General features: G+C 41.0%; 1 protein-coding gene across 4 annotated transcripts in view; it reads left to right on the top strand.

Moving 5' to 3' along the window:
• The window catches only part of PDGFD (platelet derived growth factor D), a 147,045-nt gene that overhangs the window by 70,081 nt on the left and 51,919 nt on the right, over positions 1-25,045 (top strand). The window contains exons 2-4 of one of the 4 annotated variants that reach the window (XM_027739471.2): positions 16,237-16,423; positions 20,445-20,625; positions 21,297-21,338. In XM_027739471.2, the coding sequence (XP_027595272.1) occupies positions 16,237-16,423; positions 20,445-20,625; positions 21,297-21,338 (410 nt within the window). Of the gene's footprint in view, positions 1-16,218; positions 16,424-20,444; positions 20,626-21,296; positions 21,339-25,045 lie in introns of all 4 variants that reach the window. The other 3 variants (XM_027739470.2, XM_027739474.2, XM_027739473.2) reach the window with 3 other exon arrangements.

Raw genomic sequence — 25,045 nt, 5'->3', positions numbered from 1 at the left:
TCTGTAAAAAATTTTTTCGTAATATTCAATCTAAACCTGCCCTGGCAGAGCTTAAGACCATGCCCTCTTGTCCTACTGCTGGTTGCCTGTGAGAAGAGACCAATCCCCACCTGGCTACAACCTCCTTTCAGGGAGTTGTAGAGTGATGAGGTCTCCCCTGAGCCTCCTCTTCTCCAGGCTGAACAACCCCAGCTCCCTCAGCCTCTCCTCATAGGACTTGTGTTCGAGTCCCTTCACCAGCCTCGTTGCTCTTCTCTGGACCTGCTCCAGGACCTCAATATCCTTCCTGAACTGAGGGGCCCAGAACTGGACACAGTACTCCAGGTGTGGCCTCACCAGCACTGAGTCCAGGGGAAGAATCACTTCCCTGCTCCTGCTGGCCTCACTGTTCCTGATCCAGGCCAGGATGCCATTGGCCTTCTTGACCACCTGGACACACTGCTGGCTCCTGTTCAGTTTCCTGTCAATCCAAACTCCCAGGTCCCTTTCTGCCTGGCTGCTCTCCAGTCACTCTGTCCTCAGCCTGTAGCGCTGCAGGGGGTTGTTGTGGCCAAAGTGGAGGACCGGGCACTTGGCCTTGTTGAACCTCATCCCGTTGGAATCAGACCATCTCTCCAGCTTGTCCGGGTCCCTCTGCAGAGCCCTCCTGCCTTCCAGCAGATCAACACACCCCCCTCAATTTAATGTCACCTGCAAATGTGCTAATGGTACACTCAATCCCCTCATGCAGATCATCAATAAAGATATTAAACAGAACTGGGACCAACACTGATCCCTGGGGGTCACCACTAGTGACCGGCCGCCAACTGGATGCAGCCCCGTTCACCACCACTCTCTGGGCCCGGCTCTCCGGCCAGTTCCTAACCCAGCACAGAGGGCCCCTGTCCAAGCCGTGGGCTGCCAGCTTTTTCAGGAGTATGCTGTGGGAGATGGTGTCAAAGGCTTTGCTGAAGTCCAGACAGACACATCCACAGCCTTCCCCTCATCCACCAGGCAGGTCGCCTGATCATAAAAGGAGATTAGGTTGGTCAGGCAGGACCTGCCCTTCCTAAACCCGTGCTGGCTGGTTCTGATCCCTTGTGCATCCTGTAGGTGCAGTGTGATTGCACTTAGGATGGTCTGCTCCATAACCTTGCCAGGCACTGAGGTCAGGCTGACAGGCCTGTAGTTTTCTGGCTTCTCCTTACAGCCCTTTTTGTGGATCGGTGTGACATTAGCCAACTTCCAATCATCTGGGACCTCCCCAGTGAGACAGGAATGCTGGTAAATGATGGAGGGTGGCTTGGCAAGCTCTTCTGCCAGCTCTCTCATCACCCTAGGATGGATCCCATCTGGTCCCATAGACTTCTGAGGATCCAAGTGGCTCAGCAGGTTGCTAACTGTTCCCTCCTGGATTACAAGGGGAGTTATTCAGCTTCCTGTCTCTGTCTACCAGTTCCGGAAGCCAAGTGTCCTCAGGACAACCTATCTTACTGTTGAAAACTGAGGTGAAGAAGGTGTTAAGTACCTCAAACTTTTCCTCATCTTTAGTGACTATGTTCCTCCCCATGTCCAACAAAGAATGGAGGTTTTTCCTGCCCCTCCTTTTGCTATTGATATATTTGTAGAAGCACTTGTTATCCCTAACAGAAGCGGCTAGATTGAGTTCAAAGTGTGCCTTTGTCTCTCTGATTTTATTTCTACATGACCTAACTATATTCCTAAACTCTTCATGAGTAGCCAGCCCTTTTTTCCATAGTCAGTAACCTTTCTTTTTTTTCCTAATTTCCTTTAAAATCTCCCTGTTCAGCCAGGCTGCCCGTCTTCCCCACTGTCTCGCCTTTCGGTGCACACCGTCTCAGTCTGATTCCACCAGTGCTCCTGAAGCTTCTCTGAGCTGGTATCTGATCCCCTCCCCTACAGCCATAGCTGAGTCTAAAATCTCATTGGTCCTTGCAGCTGCCCAGCTACAACTGTGAGAGCTGTGAGCAGGGAGAAAAAATGGCTGATCATGGAGCTCATAAGGCTTATGATGTGGGAACTTTGTTTTAATAACAAATCAGAAGTCAAGGTCTGAGAAAAATGGAGCTTTTATGAGATGGGGAGCACCCTGAGAATGCAAAAAATTAACCACTTCAAATCAAGTAAATCAATACAGTGTGATAGGACAGTAGTGCCACTTACAGTACTTACACCGCTCACAACTGATTTCAGTAACACACAGTGCAACTGTCATTTACCAAAGTTGTCAGTTATTTAATTGTAGTTTGTACCACATGATATTTAAGGGCATAGTTGTGGTATTTTCTTATTTACAGTCTAAGCTATAGAAAGACCCAGAGTATTTTACCCTGGAACCCAAAAATGGTTGTTGTCATTCTATCTTACAGAGTAATCTAGAGTGTCTGCTGTAAAGTAGGACTTCTGAATTCTCTAAATCAAGAAAGGTTTAAAATTTCATCCTTTGGTGGACTATTCTTCCATGACTTCCATGGAGAAGACTGAGAAATAACTGAAACATGTTGGAAGTGCAAACAACAACAACAATTTTTTTTTTAATTCTTCCCAATAAATATAAATCAGAAAAATATAATTTTGATATCAAATTTGTCATTGATCCAGTTTTCATATCTGTTCTGCCAAGCTGAGTTATTTGCTTTTCTTTCTTGTGTCAAAAACATGAACTGTAACATTTTCCCCTCTTTGGATAGTAGTTCAACCTGGCAAGAGTGAAGCATCTCATAATTTATTTTCTGAGCTTTAGATGAGATAAAGGAACATTTATTATTCCTCTTTTTTTTCTTTTTTATTTTCCTAGACACTGACAAAAGCATAGTTTTAGTCGAGACTATGGTGAACTTATTTTTCTTTTCTCAGTGCCATACCTGGTAATATCTGGCTCAAGGTTGCTGAATATAGTAAAAAAAACCCTGACAATTTATGTACCATTGTTGTTACAAGTATAGTTGTACTGATGCTAAAGTTTTTGTCTTACTGGATCCTAGATGCTGTAAAAATATGCAAAGCTAACTGAGTAAAAGTCACTTGTCTGGGTAGTGCAAAGACTGCCAAAGTAGCCTTCTGCATTTTAAGCATTACTGTGGAAAATAGTTTTCCCAGGAAATGGTGCAGTATGTCCCTGTCTCCCTTTGATAGCACTGATACAGGGTGTTCACCAAATGAATTGATATGAGAGTACTGTTTACTGGACTTTCTCACCCTTTTTATGTCAGTCACATAAGCCTCTTATTGGGCCTGTCTTTGGCCAGACAGCTGCTCAGAGCTGTGTTAAATACTCAGCACACAGCTGTGCCCTTCAACTGGACAGGACCTCAGCATGTGACATTCGCCTGGGTATGCAACATCAGTACCAGCACTGGGGTGAGACAGGAGTGAAATAGTTCACTTTGACTTCCCCAGCCAAAACAGATGGAGGGTGGAACTTCTCACCCACAGACTGCAAGCCTTGGTGACCAAGCATTGATCTTCGTCAACTGGGTTTTGCACACTCCCAGGGACCTACTCTGGTCATGCCTGAGCCAAGCATCAAAGTCCCATCTGGTATCAGCCACATGCACATCACCACTGTGCGCTTCTCTCCTTATTTGATATGCAATCCAGGTCAGGAAGAGTAAAGCACAGCCTGAGGTTGCTCCCTTGAATCCTCTGCCATAACATCTACAGGCATTTCTCCACAACATTAGGCTTTCATCAAGATGGGGCAACTGGGTTTGGCTGGCTTACCATTTTTCTCTGGAAGCTTTAAGGTGAGGAGCTGCTGGTGGTGTCTGCTAACCAGCAGACACCTTAAGTCATCTCATGTGTCTTCTGAAAGCTAAAGTAGTGAAATATGCCACTTTGTGTTCCTGCTGGTGATATCTGGAGCCGAAGCTGTCAGAATTTATTATCTAACTGCTCAATTCTTTTACTGTCAAATGTTTCACTGAATCCACAGTCAAAGGACAACTTTGAAGTCTGGCTTTGTCTCCAGTGCATTTACACAGGGGACTCCAGTTTTCCGTTTAAAAGTGAGAGTTCATAGAAGGTCCGTGAAAGTGAAGGATTGTTTAATTATGTCCTGATTTGCCAACAGTATACTCGGCCCTGTTCAGAACATAAAGATATATAATGTCTTCTCCCCATGGAGTCTTAGCAAAGTCCTGAATATCATTGCCTCCTCAGAGGTTTCAATGTGTTTTCATCTGCTCATGAAGGATCTGTTGTGGTTTTAACTTAACAAATCTAAGAGTAGAGAAACATGTTACAAAAGGTTTGGGAACATCTGCAGCAGAAATTCCCAGTCCTGTTCTAATCATGTTGTCCTGAAAATGTGTAAGGTGGAATTTATTTAATGCATGAAATGGACAGAAAACTTCTCTCAGGAAGAAAACCTTCATGCACGTCTTAATTTTATTGTGATCTAGTTTGCTACAAATGGATAAAGTAATCTACTGATTTTTATTTTTTAAATTAATCTTTATAGTTTTCCTATTACATTTAGAGAACTTCTAGATAAAGAACCAAACCTGATTTTCTAGGGGCATTGAGCAATGATGGCTTTGGAATAGAAATCTGGAAAGATATATTTAATTCTTTGTCCCATCACTGGTTTGCTGATCGATATAAATAGTGTCTCTGGAATTCTAGTTCTTCAATCTTTTATTGTGTAAACTGTACATTTTTCAGAGGAGAGATTGTCTCTCACTTAGTTTCCATGGTACATAGCATAATGTTGATCAGAATCTCCAGCCACCACAAAACTGAGGATGGTCAGGTTAGGTTCACTTAGGGAGCAAGACCAATGAGACATCCAGTGTTAAACAGGGAACTGTAATGCAATAGTCTTCTGACCTCAGAATTAGCTTTACCTCTGTGTGTCTTTATACTGCTCTTTTTACATTTTTTAAATTTACATGATATTACACATTATGTTGCACCTTCGGTGTTGGGTACTACAGTGAGGAAACAGTGAGAGAATTAGGTTTTGTACTAGATGGCTCAACTCAAGCAGTATCACTAAATGACTGTTATTTCCACAGTCAGAAATAAAAGTGACATGACTGTCTTTACTTGCAATCCTTATCCTCCCTGCAGAGCTGTGACTAGCCAGTCATACACGAGACCCTGTGCTGCAGGGGCTGAGTGCAGGTGGGATGGCTGCAGCAGGGGCTGTGTGAGGCAGCAGCATAGCCAGAATGGCATCTCAGCTCAACAACTTCTTAGCTCTTCTTTTTTTATCAAACACCCACACACAGGCTTGAGGGAATGTTTCCAATCATTTCCTCTTGGTAACCAGCCGAACAGCTGTTTTTCCAGAAAGGACTTGGGAAGCTGAGGTGTGTAAATCAAAGCTTTGGAGCCAACTCTGTTTCCAATTTTGGTTTTGGCTTACAGTGATCAGGATCTGTCTGTGCTGGTGTGAGAGATTGTTGCTGCCTGTGGTACAGCAGCTCCTGGACTTGTGGGCTGCACTGATGTACAACAGCACCATCTTCCCAGCCACTGGTCCCTATGTATTGACAGTGCATAAGCTCTCCTGCTCTTTCACCACATGTAGTTTTGTTCTTTGGTGAAGGACTAAGAAAATCTCTAGATCCTTTGGTGCAAGATCATAATAATAAAAGGAGGCCACAGCCAAGAATTTTATGAATGTGCCTGGAAACTTTTTTAAATTGCAGTATCTATCCACATGACAGCTCTGCAGCGTTCTGATGCCAAACCTCTAGAGAAAATCCTAAGTACTTACAGAAAAGATCCCCCGCACTTAGAGTTCTCAGTACTTTCAATATGTATGACTTAAATTGCTTTCCAGACTAGGGAAATTTTGTTTCTTAACATGGGTTTTATCTAAATGATGTAAAGCCATCCCTATGGCCCAACTCATGTTCTGCCTTCATGCTGAGAAAAGACCTCAGAGTCTGCTGCCCTCTTTGCCCCAGTGCTGTGGTTTTCAGCAGAAGAAAACTGAGGCATGGGGGCAGAAAAGGGAGCCATGATGCACTCTGCTCTGGTCTAAACTGTCAGAGCCCCATGACAGTCTGCCTCAGAGTAGGAAGCAGAAAATCCACTGGGTCTTTACTTTTTTTGACTAAATCTCGAGTTCTGGTTCCTTTGCCAAGAATTTTTTCTGCATTTTACCTCCATCCGTTTCTTGAAAAATGGCAAACCATCTTTGAAGTGGCATCCAGAACCCATCCTTCCATTGAGAGGAGTCAGAAGTGGTCTGAATTCTCTCAACAAATAGAAGAATCACAACACAGGCTCCTATTTCCTTGGAAGAGATTTAGCTGTGTCCTGGTTTTGACTGGGATAGATTTCATTTTTTAGCTGTGAGTCTGTTGCAGAAAAAAGGAGTAGATTACCAACAATCATATTTTAATACAGTGAGGTGTGTGTTTGTTTTCTTTTTTTAAGACTTAGGTAACTTTAAGGTAGTAGATATTTAGTGCACCTGCCCTAAAGGGACTGATGTATCCCCACAAGCTTTTATCTTTGTGCAATCCGTTGATATATGGTCTCTCAAAGACAAAAAAACATGCCCAAGGCAAACTCAGTCCAAGGAAATGATGTCTGCTAGAATACTATTACCAGATTTTCCATTATAAGAAGTGACCTTTCACTCCCTTCCAGAGATTTCGGATCTTCAATGCTGACATAGAGGGTAAGGAAACTCACATCACTGGAGAAAATTGCCTTGATTTGTCTTTTGAAACAGATTCTCCTTTTACTGCCTAATGTCCTAACATATGACCTCCACTTGGTAATTGCCTGTCTATCTGCTAAAATATGTTTAACACAAGAAACCTTTCCCCTTTTAACTGGATTTTCTCTTTTCTTTCATCAACATTTTTCCTTCTTTAGGGAAATTCTGTGTCTTCTTCAGACTTAGGAGTTCTTGACTGAAACAGTTTTTAAGACAATATCTTAAAACAAATTCTCTTTTAAGATTTGAGTGATGCCAGACTTCGGAGGCAATTGTTTGGTTGTAAAAATCTGGAAAATAATGAAGGGAAGTGGAAAAGGAATATATTTTCATTGCACTAGGAGAATTTGAATGAAGCTTCCCACAGCAGTCTACTTTCCTGAAGCCACTGCCTAAACAGGAAAATTTGGAGTGTCTAGGTCTTACTTTTTGCAAAACAGTGTGAGCCAAGGTCCGGTGTTGATATTTTTGCTTAATAGCAATTGTGTCTCTAATTGCCATCATTTTGACCAAGTTGTGTGGGTTGACCTTGGCTGGACGTTGGGTGCCCACCAAGCCATTCTATCACTCCCCAGCTGGACAGAGGAGACAGAATAAGATGAAAAATGACTCATAGGTTGAGATAAGGCAGTTTACTAAAGCAAAAGCAAAAGTTTGCATGTGTACAACCAAAGAGGAAAATAACAAAATACATTCTCTACTTCCCATTAAAAAGCAATGTCCAGCCACTTCCTGGGAAGCAGGGCTTCAGCACACATACTGGTTGCAAATGTAAATAACGAATACCTCCCCCTTCCTCCTCCTTTCCTTAGTATTTGTGTCTGAGCTGATGTCATATGGTATGGAACATCCCTTTGGTTAGTTTGGGTCAGCTGGCCTACTTGTGTCCCCTCCCAGGATCTTGCCTTTGATAGAAGGGAGGGGGGAAGAAATGTTGAGAGACAGTGCTGATGCTGTGCCGACACTGCCCAGCATTAGCCAAAACACTAGTGGGTTATCAACACCTTTCTAACTACCAATGCAAAGTACAGTACTGTGAGAGGTGCTGTGGGGAAATGAACTCCATCTCAGCCAGACCCAGTACAGCACTAGACAAGTGCTGTATATATATATATATATACCATCCTTCTTAGAGAAGTGTGGGCACTCACTGCAAATGTCTGCTTCAGTTATCATATTTCCTTTAAACTCTTCACAACACCAGGAGAGTAATTTTCCTCTGCATTCTTTTCTCACAGTTTCTCAAGGTTTTATGTGTTTTTATGCTCATGATCATGGGGATATTTCCATTAGTCTTACTGCACATCATTAGATCTACACATTCTTGATATATACATTTTCCTCTGTCATAATTATGGAATCCTAAGAGAAAAATACATCCAGTTTGCTGTTGGTTTAAGAGCACAACAGAGACATGCATTGCAACACTACCACCCATCACGAAAGAACTAGCAGTTAACAAAATGCTTTATATTTTGGGCTAACATATGTTACCTTTCTGTAGACACTTCTGCTTTAATATAGAACATTCAGCATGTTGTTTCATGTAGAAGAAAATCTCTATCAAGAAGTCAAATAAAAACAAGTAATACAAGTCACTGCTAAAAGCAAATACCACTGAGTTTGATATCCTTGTAAACATAATTAAGGAATTTTTTTCTGTGTTCATCTGTAGAAGTCTGAGCAAGGCATCCACCAGAGTGGACAAAGGAGAGTCACAGCCTTCCCCCCACCAAAGTGCAGTCCAGCTTGTTCTTCATTTCAGGACTGCTTCTTTAGTACTGCATGCAAAATGCAGTTATGATGTTGTCCATTCCAGAGTAAAAATAGTAGTATTAAATGCAAATAAAATAATGTTTACTATATTGAGAAGCAGAAAGACAGGCTGTCTCTATGAATTATATGTCTGGACTTCCTTATCAATTGCTTATTTAATATTCTCATAAATGATCTTTGCTTAGGTTCTGTTCAACCACAGATTGACTGTGTAATGCCAACACTAGCAGCGTTGTCTGCACAGAACCGTAGGTAGACTACTGTAGTGGTTTGGACTTTGTTTTCCCCCAGAGGCTAAAGAAAAGTGGTAGACCCCAAGGGGTGGAAACCCCTGGAAGTTTTGAAATTCTGCCCAATGGGCGCTCCTGCAAAAATGTCAACATCCCACAAGCTCACCGGAAGAGATGAGTTGTAGTTTTGTTGTTGAGGAGAGGTGGCCATGTTGTAGAGCCACGAGGAAGGGGCTCTGAGCCCCACAGGGGGGCTTTGGCCCCCAACCCCCAGCGGGGGCCTTTGGGGACCTGGAACAGCATAAAGCTGGGCTAGGTGCCTGTAGTTATGCCAGGAGATGTTTTCTCCATGGGTGCAGAGCAGCAGCCGACACTGACCAGAGAAACAGTGGCAGAGAGCCAGAGATAAGGACCTGAACCGGAGGAGCAGCAGAAGCAACATGCAGCACCAGAGAAAGGACTCCTGGAAGGAGAGCCGGGAAAAAGAGAGCCAGCAGCTGAGAGACAGAATTCTGGGGGTAAGACTGATACCAGATCCCCTAAAACTCCCTTGAGACCCCTCTTGGAGAAGACAGACAGAACCTGCCTTAGAAGATGCTGCTGCTTAAGGACTGGAAGGGATCTGTCCTTCTTTCCCTCTTGGACTTTTATTTGGAGGGGAGAGGAGATCTGATCCATTGTAAATACTATATGTCATGGTAGAGATAGTTGTGATCGTGTGTATAATGTGATATGGTATTTATTTGTACGGTCATTGTAATATATTCCCTTTCCCCCACTTTGAGTCTGGTGTGTTTTGTCTGGAAAAACCCATCTCACATTAGGTTGAGATGTGGGAGGGGGAATGGAGCTAGGGAATTGGATTTTGGGGCTATCTCAAACCATGACAACTACTAACCATTCTGTTATCAAATGGATGATGGCTCTGAAAGGAATTTTAGATATATAGGGTGTTCTCATTCTCTGATACCTTCTGTACTGATGTTCTGCACTGGCTAATCTTTTTTCTTTCAACTGCTGCTCAATTTTTTGTTTCTTTGATATATCCTCTATAGATATATTCTTCTAGCAAAGATCTCCACACAGCTCAGGGACATGGAGGCAGCTGTGAGGTCTGAATTTGGCAGAACATGCACAGAGCATCTTTTGATACTGCCTCAGTGATGGAACTGATTTGAACTATTATGTTGCCTGGAGTATCTTTCATGCTCCTGATGAAAAGAAAGGGCCTGTTCATAAGAGGAGGAGCAGGTACTTTGAGCTGCTTCTTTGAAGTTCAGTGGCAGACCAACCAAACTGCGAGTCTTTCATCAGCTCCAGTGGGATTTGGGTCCACTTTTTAATTGCTCATTTGATGGGTGACAAGTAGCACGTTGGGTGATGTTAAAGTACCGTTCTCTTTTTCTGGGTCTTAATCCAGCAAACTCCTTAAGTATGAGCTTTACTAAAGTGTGTAGTGTCCTTGAAATAAATGGGATTATTGAAGATGTATAAAGCTAAAATCAACTTGAAGTAATACTTTCAACTGGATCCACTGTCCTAATATACCTGTACATATGCATCCCCATACCAGATTGACTGTTTGTCAGCGTAGTGCCTCCATAAGAGACAATTTACAATTTTTAGCCTGGGTGAGATTTTACTATTTCTGTTTTATTACTGACCATCCCAATCCTTTCCCTGCCTTGATCTGCCTTCTTGAACTGATAGTGAATCATGATGGGAGCAGAGCTGACCTAGGCGTGTTAGACCTCTGTCCTTAAAAGGACCGAGATGTCTAAGACTGGTACTACTACCATATAGTACTATATTCTTCACTGACTAGGATTCATTTTGTTGTTTATATCCATAGCAAACAAACAAACACACACACCAACTAAAAAAAAAAAAAAAAAAAAAGACAAATCCACACGTTTCTAACAAGGAAAATGACCCTACAGTTTTATATCTGCCCAACAAGCTATGATGAGCTATGGAATACACTGTTTTGACCATGAATTCTGATCTTTTCATCTGATTTACACAGAGCCTTATGGATAACAACTAAAGTTTCTGCTTATTACAGGAGGGTGGGGGAATTAAAAAAAGCCAATCACTATCTAACAGGCTGCCATAAATACACCTTGCTTGGCATACCTGTTCCCGAGATGAACTGATTTGTGGCCTGGATTCAAAAATGTTTTGCTGTTCTTTGCTTCTCTGTGGATTCAGCTATTTAGATCAGGCTAATTTTCAACTGAGGGAACTGAAGAGCTATTATTCTCCCTGAAGGTTATTTCATTCATTTAAAAACTGGTGGCAAACCACTGACTGCTGTATTTGTTTTGAAGACAGCAGCCATGAGGGAGAAGAGTTATATCTGGAAAACTCCCACGTGCAAACTCCCAAGGTCCTTTCCTGAAATAACAAATACTTTCATGAGTAGTAAAATGAACCTCACTGCGGTTCCCAGCAACTCTCTCCTCAGCTGTAGCAGAGGATGAGCTCATCAGTTTACGCTGTATGGAATTAATTGTCATAAACCAAGTCAGAGTACGGTATCTTTTCAGCCTTTACCACTGTATCAAAGTTGGTTGGCCAACCACTTCTGCAAGGGGAAGAAAGACAGCAGCAAACTTATACGCAAGAAGTGAGGATGAAATTCCAGAAACCTTAGAAAAGTGGAATTAAGTATTCCATATCATTGGTTAGGTCCTTAGACAAGGCCATTCTCTGAATTCTTCTTCTTTCTAAAGGAATTGATGCTTATAGACTCTCCTTGCTGAATATATTGTAGAACAGATGTCAGATTAGCTATTAGCAAGTAGAAATTGCCTTTTTAAAAAATATTATTATTATTATTATTGTTTTAGTGAAGGAATCCACTATCTGTTTAATGATGATGATACAAGCAAACTTCTTTCTGTAGTAGGCATGTCATGACTAGGAGTAGCTTTAACAGGAATGTGTCAATACATTGCTAAAGCTTGCAAGCAAATGCAGGCATCCAGAGAAAACACAGGTTGAAATTTGTGCTTCTAAATCTTACTGATGCCGCATGGCCTAGCTGGGATGGGGAAACATTGGATGTGCTGGGCACCCATGGTGGGGACAGTCTTGAGACAAGCACAGTTTTCTGAATATTGAAGTGTATTTCCCAGTTCCCAGTCTGACACCCAGCTGCCCTCCATGCAGGGGGAGGAAGGCAGCACTTTGGAAAATGCAGCTGCCTTAAGTGCTTAAATGACAGCTCCTCTGACTTCGACAGCTGGACTATCATATATGTCATTATGTTTAAAATTAGTGGTTGGGAAAGAATTACGAGGCAAAAAAAGAGAGATTAGTTCAGATAAATAAAATATAGAGCAAGCTTCTTTCCAGTCAGTTCAGACTCTTCAGGGAATTGCCTCACCTAAAAGGATGTCTTCCAGATTCCTTCCCTCTCATCTTCCTTATGAGATAGTTTTCCTCCCCCAGGAGGAAAGCATGTCTTTGTGGCTCGGGCCATCGAGAATATCCTTCTGTGTGTGGCCCAAATGGCCTTTTTGCCTTGTAACTTAACACCTGCTTTTATTCATTGTGAAATGATTTTAAATGTTTTTTTAGTAAATGTGACAGGCAGTGTATTATGCACTGTCGTCTTTTATTTACTCCCATAAAGCATTATGGAATACAGTTAGTATGTGACATTCAGGATACTGTGTAATACTTCATTACATTGCATTGCAACATGGGACAGTTCTCTGCCTTGAAAGACACACTGTCCTTTCCTTTGCTTATACTTTTTTTTAAGTTTTTTTTATCCTGACTTTCCACTTGCCTAGTGTGTGATTTCCATGACTTCCCCCAGTGTATCTGATGAGGGCAATGCTTGTCTGCTTGGAAAGGTCTTATTTTAATCCCATATCTTTGTTGATACAAGAAGTACAGGAGTTGCTTACATCTCCTCAAGCTGTTTCCCAGATGCTTGATGATTCATGAGAGGCCAACCTCGTGAGAGCGAGTTTATGTTGACTGTGTTCCTGTGTCTTCTAAGCCAGATAACTCTGTGAAATCCCAGTGAAAATCCCCTTAGAAAATTATAGCATATTTGGTTCCAGTGCAGGCCACACCACTTCAGGTCGTAATCTAGCACAAAGTGAGGGAGGTGAGAGGGAATCCAGCTCCTGAAGAGTCTACTCCAGTGTCAAGTGAAGGCACTGAGTAGCTTTAGATTTCATCTCATGTGGGCTATAGAAACAGTATTTATGGCTTTTCTCATGAAACATATGTTCTTCCCTTGTGGAAAAGGCATGTCCTCAGAGTGCAATATTTGGATATCTCTTACTTTACTATAGTGAGAATTTCCTTCCCGTGATTCTCTCCAACCTCTCCTCTATGATAACTTTATAATTCCTGTATTACCATGATAGAAATAATAAGTCATTGTGCTTTGATTTTTAAGCTTTGTAACATGTGCAGCTCTATTGCTTCATGTACCTGTTCAACTCAGATACTGCAGAGCTGCTCCAACCATGACATTTCATCATTAGTCTTGGTCAGGTGTGATTGACTTCCTGACAGAGCACCACAGTCTGTGAAATTCAGAGTTTAAGTTAAATTAAGAGCCATCACAGACCCTATCTTCTTGGTGTACAAGAGCACAGTAGTGTGCATTCTCAGCTGGTGTGCTGAGTTAAGTGCACAGATGTTTTGTTTGGGGGTATATGTATGAGCACATTTTAGAGATACTGTCCCCCAGAATCTCAGCAGGGTAAAGCCTGTGCGAGGACTGTCTGGGAAAGGGAAACCTTTCCCTCAGAAGCATGAATCACATTGACCTACACAGTGAAATGCATGGTGATAGAGGGAAAATGGCAAGAGTTTTCTGTCCAAGAAAGAAGAGTAAAGAACTCTGAGGCATAGGATGAGTTATGCCATGTTTTACTGCAGTAACTTTTGTTCTGACTTAGGGAATGGTTGCTTCACTAAAAACTGCGGAATTTGTTATCATCAAAACTGTTTTATTTTTATCCCTTTTCTTGGACATTTTGCACATAGTCCTGTGAAATATCTTTTCCTCTTGGTGGACTGGGTGTTTTTAAAGTCCAAAGGTCCTCATCATTTTAGTAGGAACTCAGTAGTGTTGGCTGGACATTTTGTTTCATTCCAAATTAGGGGGAAAAAAACCCACAGTTGTCTTTTTCCTCTTTTTTTTAGAATAAAATAAAATGAAAAACATATTCCAGCATAGATGTCCCTGATGAAAATTGCAACAAAATTAATAGGTGGGTGGTCTTTATTTTCACCAATTGTCACTTTTCCAATGCAAATTATTTGGTCAAAATAGAACAAAACAAAACTGGGTAGGTCTGCACTTTGTGAGCTAGGTCTGTATTTGCTTAGAAAGGGTGGCTCAGTGTGAAAGCATCTTAGAATGATGTTACAATTAGGTCTTTGGAGATAGTTTTACAGGAAATGAAGACTTTTATCATCTAAGTTTCAGGTTGTTTGGAGGCTAGAATTATTGCCCTGTCAGAAGAGTACAATGAACTGCTGACATGCAACCACGCTTTGCTTACAGCTGCGTGCAGGGAAGTATTTACAGCAAGGAACCAGTGAAAAGCAACCTGAAAAAATAGATGTACTTACTATGAAGTTTGTACCATTTCTCTGGGTTCCTGTTTTTAATGAGTGTTTTATGAAAAAAATATATTTATTTTATATGAAGAACTTGGAAAACTTCAGTCAAATGTTAGATTTTATTTTAAGAGTGAAAACTTAGATTACTGTGTGTGACAGATGGCTGCCAAGGGTTGCTTACTTTGGTTTTGTATTTCCAACAGTCACAGAGCAACTTGGTGGGAGATACTTTTCCCCCATTTGCTATTCCTCATCAGCCAAATTCAGGAGAAGGCACCAATTTTCTATTTCTGTTGCTTGTAGTGGAACTAGAGGTTGATCTGGCATTCAGCAGAGGACTAGAGTGATGTTCAGTTCAAGATAAAGACACCAGAGTTTAAGTGTTTACATGAAAGCAGTGTCCAAGTTCATGTATTAAGTAGAAATTTGGTCAATGCCGTTGGGTGGCTGTGTGTAACTCCTACAGTCTGTGTTGAGAAGGGGCTCGGATTGCCCACATGCAGGTGACTTTGTGAGACACTACGGCTTCCATTGGACCTTTGCTGGGGGCTGCTGGATGTGCTGCTGGACGTGCTGCTGGACCTCCTTGTCCTCATGGAGGCCAGACAGGAAAATGTACTATGTCTTAAAGGTGGTTAGGCATCTCTCTGCGAGTGATTGAACTGAGCCCTAGATTTCCACATATCACCTAGGGAAGGAACACAGATAGCTGTCCCACTGGTGGAGGCTCAGAGCTGAGTGTCTTGGCTTCCCAGGGAAGTAGTCACAGCACCAAGCCTGACAGAGTTCAAGAAGCATTTGAACAATACTCTCAGGCACATGGTGTGACTCTTGGGAATGGTCCTGTGCAGGGCTAAGAGTTGGACTCGATGATGCTTGTGGGACTCTTCCACAGTATATTCTGTGATTCTGTGATTCCATGACTGGGAACTGAAACCTGCTGTGATCCGCATGTTGTCTTGGAGCCTTCTGATCCTCAAAATTTTCCACACTGAAGTTGTCGAGGCACAGAAAAATGGTTGTTTGCAGTTCTTTGATGCTGGGAGCCAAATTCCAGTATCAGAAACAGATGGACAATGCAAGTGCATGGTGCTACTGAGAAGGCATTTTGACTTTTAGAGAGCTGGGTCTGGCCACAGTTCCTGTTATCCTTGGAGCCCGGGATTTACAGCAGCAGAGGCTTTACCTCAGTAGAAGTAAAACTTTAGGAACAATTGAATATTTGCTCAGGCAGAAGCTGTGGAATTTTAATTAAATAAAGACTTGGCTATTTGTCTTGAAGTTACTCGCTAAGGTGGTTGTTGGGACAGAATCTGACCTCAGTTACATCAGTATAAGCATGGAATAGCTGGCTGTGTTAATCATCCATTAGCAGCAAATGATTCACACCATATAAATAAAATGAAAACGTGACCTAACAAATGTTTTTGGGAGGAAATACTTAAGCACAGTAAACAAACTTAAATTCACTCATATGCACTTTCTTGCGGCTCTTTATTGGTGCTTTTGTTCAGAGGGCATTTCTCCCCAAAGCACCAAATTTGGGAAGCAGGGTTGTTTGTCTTTTTTACTTCAGTCTGTCTTACTTCATTGTTCTCAAGCTTGCAGCTTTTATTAAAGTTTAATTCTGTTTTAAAATCAAAATGGTGAGAATGAAATTATATAATCAATATAAATGTAAAAATAATTATATATTTCTTGTAAAATAAAGAGTACGTATACCTGAGTTCTGTTGTTCTTACTGTTTATATGGGATTAAATTAAGAGAAAATGCACTGTACTTCCTATCTAATGAAACTGCTTCTAGACCCAACTTTTTAAAGACTTTAAATGAAAATAATTTTTGCTGTGTTGTATAACCTGTTGTGTTTTTTGCCTTCCTGTAACTGGAACAACATACTAATTTCTACAAGTTGTGACTACTAACAGAGAGCAATCACCTCACAGACTTGTACCGAAAAGAAGAGACCATCAGCGTGGCAGGGAATGGCTGCATCCACAGTCCTCGCTTCCCCAGCAGCTACCCCAGGAACCTCCTACTGACGTGGCGGCTCCACTCCCCAGAGAGCACCAGGATCCATCTGGCTTTTGATAATCAGTTTGGACTGGAGGAACCTGAAAATGATATCTGCAGGTGAGTGGCAAGTGGAAGTTTGCAAAGGTCTCCTTAATACCACCTTCAAGCTCACTGGCATGAGACCGCAGACCAAAACCTGGGCATCTCTGGCCAGGTCTAGGTTGTCCTTGCTTGAAGGACAGACCTTGGACAGACCAAGTATCCCCTTTTGACTGAAATTGGTTTTTAAGTTTATAAATAAACTGAGCTTTCCTGGACCTGAAGCAGTTTTGGCAGGTTTTAATCCTTCTATAATATTTTAAGCACAAGGTACTTGTATGCTCAAATCCAACAACCTAACAACATAGATACTACTTTAATAGGATTTTGTCCTCTATCACCTCTGTCATGTTTCAGCCAGACAAAAAACATCTTTTTCAGTAGGTGGAAGGCTCTGGGAGGTGTGAATAAATAGGTAAGTGTTTATATTGGGGTGTGAGGAACAAATAAAAATGCATTAAAAAATATAAGTATGTTCTTCAAATTACTTACTTGTCTTTATTGTTACTCTTCACTGGTACAGTTTCTTTTAAAACCTTTAAATGTAGTCCACAAACATCAGTGTACTGATGCATACTTATATATTTATTTATCTATTTATGTATACTCTACTATATCCCAGTTGCTTTGGTTCCCCTTTTAAGCAAAAGTGACCTTAAACTCAGTTGATCTGGCTGATTAACCTAGGTGGATAAACTGCTTGGCATTAGCAGAGTACAGAGGTGAACCTTGCTAAAATTCACTAAAACACTGTAAATCTATTGAGTTTTTGTTTATATTTCTTTTATTTGTCTATCTGTTCTGTGGGAGAGAGCAGGCTCGGGATTCCTGTGTGCTCCAAAAGGCAGATTGCTGTGATGCTACTCACATAAAATGCTCAAGTCTCAGTTTCCAACTCTACCTGATCATGTTGTTACTTACAGCTTATCTGTGCAGAGAACTGGGTTGTTAGGGTTTCTGCACATCCAGCCTCTTCTTATCTTATCTTCTTTGTCAATTAATTTGTGTTCATTGGGTTTGACAGTTCTGCAGGGGTTTTACAGGGTGTATTTTTTTCCCTCTTTTTTCTTTGTTAGATTTTCTGCATCACCAATAAAGAGAACCATTCCTGCAGGTTTTTTTTTGATTTAGTAATAAAAGAATGCAGCCTAAAACTGGCTCTCCTTCCCTGCTCCTTGGCAGGTCTACTATGCTCTGGTGCTATTGGTCCAAGATCAGCAGCAGAGTCAGTAACAATAGTTACCTCCCAGTACCCCAAATGCTTTCCCAGATTCAGAGCCTAAATGCACACAGAAGCAGCCTGTTAATATTTACATAGTGGATAAACTGTGGCTGACCTTAAAGCATTGCAACTTTGAAACAGAGGGCCAATTTACTGTGGAAAAAAAGATGAAGTATTCTCTGTCAAAAGCCAGTAAAGGTGGTGGCACAGAGAGGGAAAGTCAAGCTGTTGCTGGCATTATGGATTTGGAGACCATCTTGGAAGACAGTCTACCTGCTTTTTCCAGAGCAGTTAATTTAGGATGCAGAGAGAAGCCAAGACCTTAAATCATCAAAATTGTCTATAGAAGCTGGAGAAATATCACATCCTTTTCTGCAATAAAGCTTTCCCTAGTTTCTGGAAGACCTTTATTTTGGTAGTATTACTTCCAGAGTGAGGAATTTCTTGGACAGACAGCTTGTGATGTCTTTAAACCCATTAAGTACTGTGTGCAGTTAGGGTTTTTGCTAATGCTCAATATATTTTTCAACACTAGTTCCTTTCTGCAACTTCAGTCCCTGACAATCCCTGCAGTGCTGCTTTAGAGGGACAGCCAGGCATGTTTTAATTGAAATGAATGCTTAGAGCTGAGCATATGCTTGAAGGCTGTGCATACTGGACAAGTAATTCAGGACCTCTGCGTATTACCTTGCTTTTGTATTTGCTTTTGACCTCATACTTTTTTTCTCCAGAAACATCCTAGTGTTTTCTTTCAATTTTTCATTAATGCTAATTATTGTAATTTGCATACTATTAAGACTGAACTGATTGAAATTCATTCAGGCTGCAGAATGAAAAGGTATATTTTAGCAGAGCTATATTTCTTCTGAGCTTCTGAAGAAGGAGGGTAAATATTCAAGGTTTTATGGAATTTTCTAGAAGTGCTGTTAGCATTTCCACAGGCACTTGATAAGAGATGATTCTGAAAAGCAATTAAATTACCCAGCCTCTGAGGCTCCTTGGATGCACAGAGAATATACCTACTTCCATGATTGTTGCACAAAAGCCTCTGTTGTTGAAAGCAGAAATAATCCTTAAAAGTCCATGGATTTTCACTGGTTTTGCTACCAGTTATTCTGGCTTCTGGCCTCAAAGAGTGGGGGGGCCAGTCAGGACAGCTTTCACCAAAGCTTACAAGGTTATCTCATGCTGAACACTGCAACCCCCTATGTTACAATAGGCATTCACGGCTGCCTTGCTGCCTGGGGGGCAATGGTGGATGCTCTTGTGGGCAGCACAGAGCTCTGCTGGTACAACATCCATCACCATGAAGGAGTGGGAGCTGAGGATGGGGTGGGGAGAGATTGAGACAAGTCTACCTCTGCCTGGAACTTAATTTTGGTGTGTTACAAAAAAAGAATATTTCAGCAGAGTTTGGGCAGATGGAAGTGATTTGGTCATGGTGAATCTGTTATTTTCTGTTCTGTGCAATTTGGGATTGGTGAAAATAAAAGCAGCAGTGCTGATATTCTCAAACCACATAGTACTTGTGGTTTTTTTCTCATGGGTTCTCAGCAGAAAAGAATAGCAGGTCTGTTATTTACAGCTCCCACAACTGGGCAAGGAGGAGGGTGCTTGGCCCACAGGCCCAGGGCAGGGAGGAGTGCATTGCTAGCAAGAATCGGTTAACAGTCTTAAACTCCTTCTTTGAGGGAGGCGCTCTGATAATAGAAAGCTTTCCTGGTAAAGATCCCCAAAGTTTTGAGGCTCAATTGCACCATGATGATGGCACTCAACCTGCCCCTCTTGTCATCACCTCTCTCTCTCTGGCTGCAATGTGTGGAGTCTAATTCTGGCTTCACTGATACTGAGAAACTGTTTTTGTCATAGATGTAGTAAAATTAGAACTTTATTCTCTGCCTTCTTATTCTCCAGATCAATAAATGAATTCAATAAATGACCCAAACGAGTGAATACAAATGCTGGGGCAGCGAGTGCTGCTACTGTATCCCCTTATTGCTAGGGGTTAATGCCTGCTGCTCCTGTCAGATCCTTCTTTGGGCTCAGGGTGCCACTGCTGTGCCCCAGGTGCCTGGCTAAGTTGTGACCTTGCACAGGACAAGACATGCTGTTGCATTTTCCCTGGTGACAGCATCCATGTGAACAACAGAGTCCCCACCACAGCACACAGAGAGCCAGCATACTTTTCTGCTTGAAAGCTTGATATAAGTCTTTCCAAACCACCTACAGGAGTGCTGTGCCACCTACAAGGAAGGTGCTAAAAAGCGCCTTTCAGCAGCGTGCACTGCCCTGTGTCCTTCCAGCATCTCCCTTTGCTCCTGGCGCAGTGGCCACACAGCTCCAGCCCTGTGACTGACACAGCAGGCGGGATCCTTGTCTCCTGCTGTAGGGATTTGGGTGACCACCAGAAAGTACACAAGTGCTTGCAGCTGCTCAGCTTGGGCAACCTGCCTTAAATAATATTTTATCAGGTTTCTAAATTATTTACCCACCACATGAAACACAATGCGTATGCTTACTGTATACTAAGCACATGCAAGTGCCTCTCATTGCTATTTTAATGTGTTAGAAAATACTGTCTGTCATGTTCCAGGAGCCCAGAAATCACTCATTTGAGTACTCAGGCAGTAGCTTTCAGCTTAGTGTATTTTGTGCTGCACAAGCATGCCCACCATTTGTAATATTTGGTCTGATGTTTTGGAGTGGAGAACAGGGGACAGTTGTCTTTGTGTCTCCAGTTGTGCTCCTTCCCATTAATTTGCAACCACCCTCTGTAACCAGAATTAGCAAAAACTAATTATTCCTACTGGTTTTCAGGTATGACTTTGTGGAAGTGGAAGATGTATCAGAGACCAGCACAGTTATACGAGGACGGTGGTGTGGACACAAGGAAATACCTCCAAGAATAACATCAAGAACAAATCACATAAAGATAACCTTCAAATCTGATGACTATTTTGTGGCTAAACCTGGATTCAAGATATGCTACTCCCTTGTGGTAAGTCACCTAGGTGTGACAGGGGTGAGAGACAGATTGCAGTGTACATGAGAATCAGTACTTAGACTGGATGGTGTGTCTAACTGCATGGGATCAAAACAATAAATGACTTAAAGTATTTTCGTTACAGCAACTATATTAATACAGATGAAAATATTTTTTACATCCTGTCATTAAATATAAAGCAAAGTCAAGTTCAGTTCAAGATTTACCTGTAATAACATGTTTCAGAAGCACTAACATGTTCTACACTGAGGCTGCACTGCCAGTGCCTTGAGAGATCCTGCAGAAATAGCAAAGAAATGGCTGCTCTATGAACTCCTTTTTTATGTTCATTTGAGGTCAAATAAAAGTACACTGAGGTGTTATGGCTGTGATTCTCAGTTAGATAGAGTAGTTTATTCTGCATGCAATAAAACTGTACATGCAAGACAATTGTGCTAAGGCTCAGGCTGTATTTTTAACCAGATATAAACACACCTCTTTGTATATGCAGAAGCATTAGCAGTGTATTGTGTACTGTTTCAATGAGACCAAAACATCCTCCTATTTTTTTTGGATTTTGGTTTTGTTTTTAGGGAGCAGGAATGATCATTGCTCTAAGTAGATTTTGATACAAATATATATTCCTTTGTATTGTCCTGATTAATATTATAATGCTTTTGGTGCAGTGTAGCTCGAAAGAGACAGATTTTGCAAACACTCAGGAAATGGTAAGCATTAATTTATTATACTGTCATCATTGTATTTTCATATCCATCCCATTTCTTATCCCTTTTTATTCAATCCACTGTCATTTAACAAGAATAAGAAAGCCTGGAATAGCAATAATGCTGTAACAGGAGAGATCCATTGTTTGAGTCATTTCACTTCAACCTCTTGGCTTTGCATGCATGTGTGCCTAAGTGTGCTAAAAAGAGTCCATAAACAGCACATTCTCGAGACAGAGTAAAACTATGAAGATTGTGCTCCCTTACATTTAAATTGTTAGGCTTCTAGTGGAGTAAGTAAATCCTGAGCTCTAATTTACTCTAATTTAAAGGTAATCTACTAATACTCAAATTCAGACAGAACAGGCTATGAAAGACGACTGGGCATAAAAATGAGACAGTGAAGCAGCAGCCTCTCTTTATACTGCTTGCATTTCAGAGCAGCTGCAGAAACTGCTGCATTTAGCGAGTTTAATTCCAAACTGTGTGCAGATAGTCTGATAGTCAGACAGGCTTTCAAGAAAGTGAATATTATCACTCATAAGACACAAGACTTTCTGCACTGGAAAGCTCAGAAAAGGCTACTGTATTTATCTAATTTCAAAACTATGAGTAAACAGAGAATTTTTCAGTCTAGCAAATCTATTTACAAGAATAATCTCCATGTGCACTCTCTGAATGAAATACTATTTTATTTCCGAGAAGAGCACTGTACAGGTGATTAGTGGTACTTGCAAGATGGGGAATGATATGTACTTAGCTAGTTTTCAGAATCCAAGTGGTCCAACCTAAAAGTGCAGGATTAATATTCAGCAGAGTCAGCCCTTATTCGATAGTCCCCACAGTCAGAGCTCAGTTCATAGATGTGCTGAGCACTGCTGACCCCTGAAGGTTGAACTCACTGTGTGTTTCTAGACAGTAAACCAAGAAGCATAAATGAAGCATGCAAAAACATATGGTATTTTGTATGAGATGAAATGAAGGACCTTTACGTTGCTTTTTTTTCTTTCTTAATAACCTCTGAGACAGAGTTACTTCTGAGGGATTTCTTGGAAAATGGTGCTCAAAATATGTGCACATCTTTTACTCCCTTGTTTTTCTTATGTTTGGAGTTTGGATCTGCATGGCAGTTGTTTATTTGTATACTAGACTCTGATTGATAATTTTCCAGAGAAAATGAAATCAAGCGATTTGGAATTTATTGATCAGCTGCATCTCCTGTGCATGGTGCCAGAATGACTGGGTGAATTTCTCCAAGCAACCTCACAGCCTGGCTCACTGGCCTCTCATTTATAAATCTTCAAGGAAGTCAGTTAAGTTCACTACATTTGATGCAGATCAAGTTTTTACTTAGTTCAGCACTCTGCATGAGGCACAAATGAGGCAGCACAGACCTTAGCAGAAACACCCTTCATTATATTTGTGTACTTGTATTAACTTCACATTTCAGTACCATTTGGAGAAAGAAAAGGGGATTATTTTTCTAAAAAAGACATAAATTAGACTTGTATCACTTGTATCACATTTGCCTTTGTGAAACAAGGTATGGAAAGTAAGCAACCCATGAAAGGGCTCAGTTGCTCAGGACAGTGGGATTACAACTCTGAGTGACTCTGGAAAATTAGTATAAAAAAAATACAAGGATGATCTTTAGCAGTATAAGGTTGAAAACTGTATGCATGCATGTGAGTAATTAACTGTCCCAATATAAGATAGAGGACAAAGGCTGGCTCGCTCCACCTTCTTCCTCCTCCTCTTCCCTCATCCTCTGCCTCTTGGCACCTCCACCTCTGCCCTCCCCTCTGTGGGTCTGAGGGACTAGGAAGGCTGGAGGGAGAGCAGTGATGATGGTTTTGGAGACAAGGGGCAGGTCCAACATGCTGCTGCCTGCTGCCTGTCCCTGATCTGCTCTTTGCTCGTGAAGTTCTTCACTCCCTGGAGTGGGAGATTTAGGGTGGATCTGACATTAGGAGTTTATTAGTGTGTTGAGTGCACCCCACTGCCCACTGCTGATCCTAAGTTACATAAGAGTCAAAAGTGTTCCTGTATGGAAAAAGTCACTCTTCTGTGCTATGTGTGACGTTGCCAGAGGAGGTAGGTATGCACAGCTGGTGACTGGTCTCCACAGGCACTTCACATTCAAAGCTCCCAGTTGTAGCTGTGCAGTTGGCTGGCTTAGCCTGCATATCCACACAGAGAAATGTTTCCCTTGAAATATTTCCTCTTTAAAAATTGCCTCTTTCTTTAAGCTTCACAGACCTAAAGCAGAAAGGGTCTGGAGCAAGCTCTGGACAGCTATTAGTCATGAGCCTCACTTGACTCCAAATTTGTTTGAAATTCCTCCCTGCCATTATCACTTAAAGCCCTTATTTCTTGGTATTTTTCCATGCTTTTCTTGATTGAATTGCCTTAGAAACTCAATTTGTAGTATAGAAGGCATTGAGTTATTCCAGTATTTTTACCTCACTCATTATATAATTTCTTACTCTAAGGACATAGTCATTCACAGCAGTGTAGAAATACATGAAACAGAGGAAGATAAATAATCATTTTATATAATCTCCTTTTTCCTTCTGAAGTCGAGTTCTTCCAATGTCATTATTCTAGAACGGAATGTTAACAAGATTGGATCCCACGTTTTACAACCTCGTTAGCATGGACATTAACTGAAACATTCTAGGAACTCATTCAGAACCATGTTCCAACATTAAAGGTGAATGTTTGGAATTAAAATTCCCAATCCTGCATCTAATTACATTTTACTGAGACAGTTAGAAAATCTTGGATTCCATTTGCTATTTACAAACATTATTTTAAGTTTATTGTAAAAGGCACATTTTTTTATATATCTTTATAACAGTAAATTGCTATTGCCTTACTAATTGTTTGGTTAATCCTACATGAAATCCATATTTTGGAACTTTGGCTAAAATCATTATTGTAAAGAAGGGCTACAAACAAGGAACTTATGTATATGTATTTGCATAAACCTGCATTTATATAAAGATGTAAGGTTAAAAAATATATTTACCTGTACATCTTTTCTTACATATATATATATACACACACACACGTATATATGTGCTTTTACCTTCCTTTTCTTTTTAATACAATTTATGACTAGAAGCATCACGTGGCATTAAGGACAATCTTATTTGCAAACTTATTTTGGAATTGTAAACAAACAGTGGTGGACAAGTGGTACTAAACAGGAGAACATAAGTGCATTTGTCCCAGGATAAACTTACGTGTCAAAATGTGTATCAGTGTGTTAAATCCTGAGTAATTTTGTCTTGTTTGAATTGACTTTTTTTTTTTTGAATTAAGGAGCTATAACCAAATTAGTGGAATGGAGGAGGGGGGAACTTCAGGTTTTGATCCATTCTGTGGAATTTTACAGAGAAATAGCTTTCTGCTGAACACGCAGGCTGTAGGTCACCACTCTTGTGATCAAAAAAGGAGCATTGGTAACAAAGTGGGATAAGAGACCACAGTTAATCTAATAAAATTTAATTACTTTGCCATGCAAAGAATATTGACCAGTCAAAGTTAGCTCAAATTCCAAACTAACAATAACAATTCTAAACTAACAATAACAATTCTAAACTCACAATAAAACAAACAAAATTGGAAGAACAATCAGAAAATGAAAATGGGCTAAATAAGAACCTGATCCTGATACTTGTACTCACTGACATCACTCTGAATTA

Source organism: Pipra filicauda, unplaced genomic scaffold, assembly GCF_003945595.2.
Source record: "Pipra filicauda isolate LSUMZ 115617 unplaced genomic scaffold, ASM394559v2 scaffold117_size3949168_pilon, whole genome shotgun sequence".
NCBI lineage: Eukaryota > Metazoa > Chordata > Aves > Passeriformes > Pipridae > Pipra > Pipra filicauda.
The sequence above is the reverse complement of the archived record's forward strand: the minus strand, read 5'-3'. Positions and strand labels throughout refer to the sequence as shown.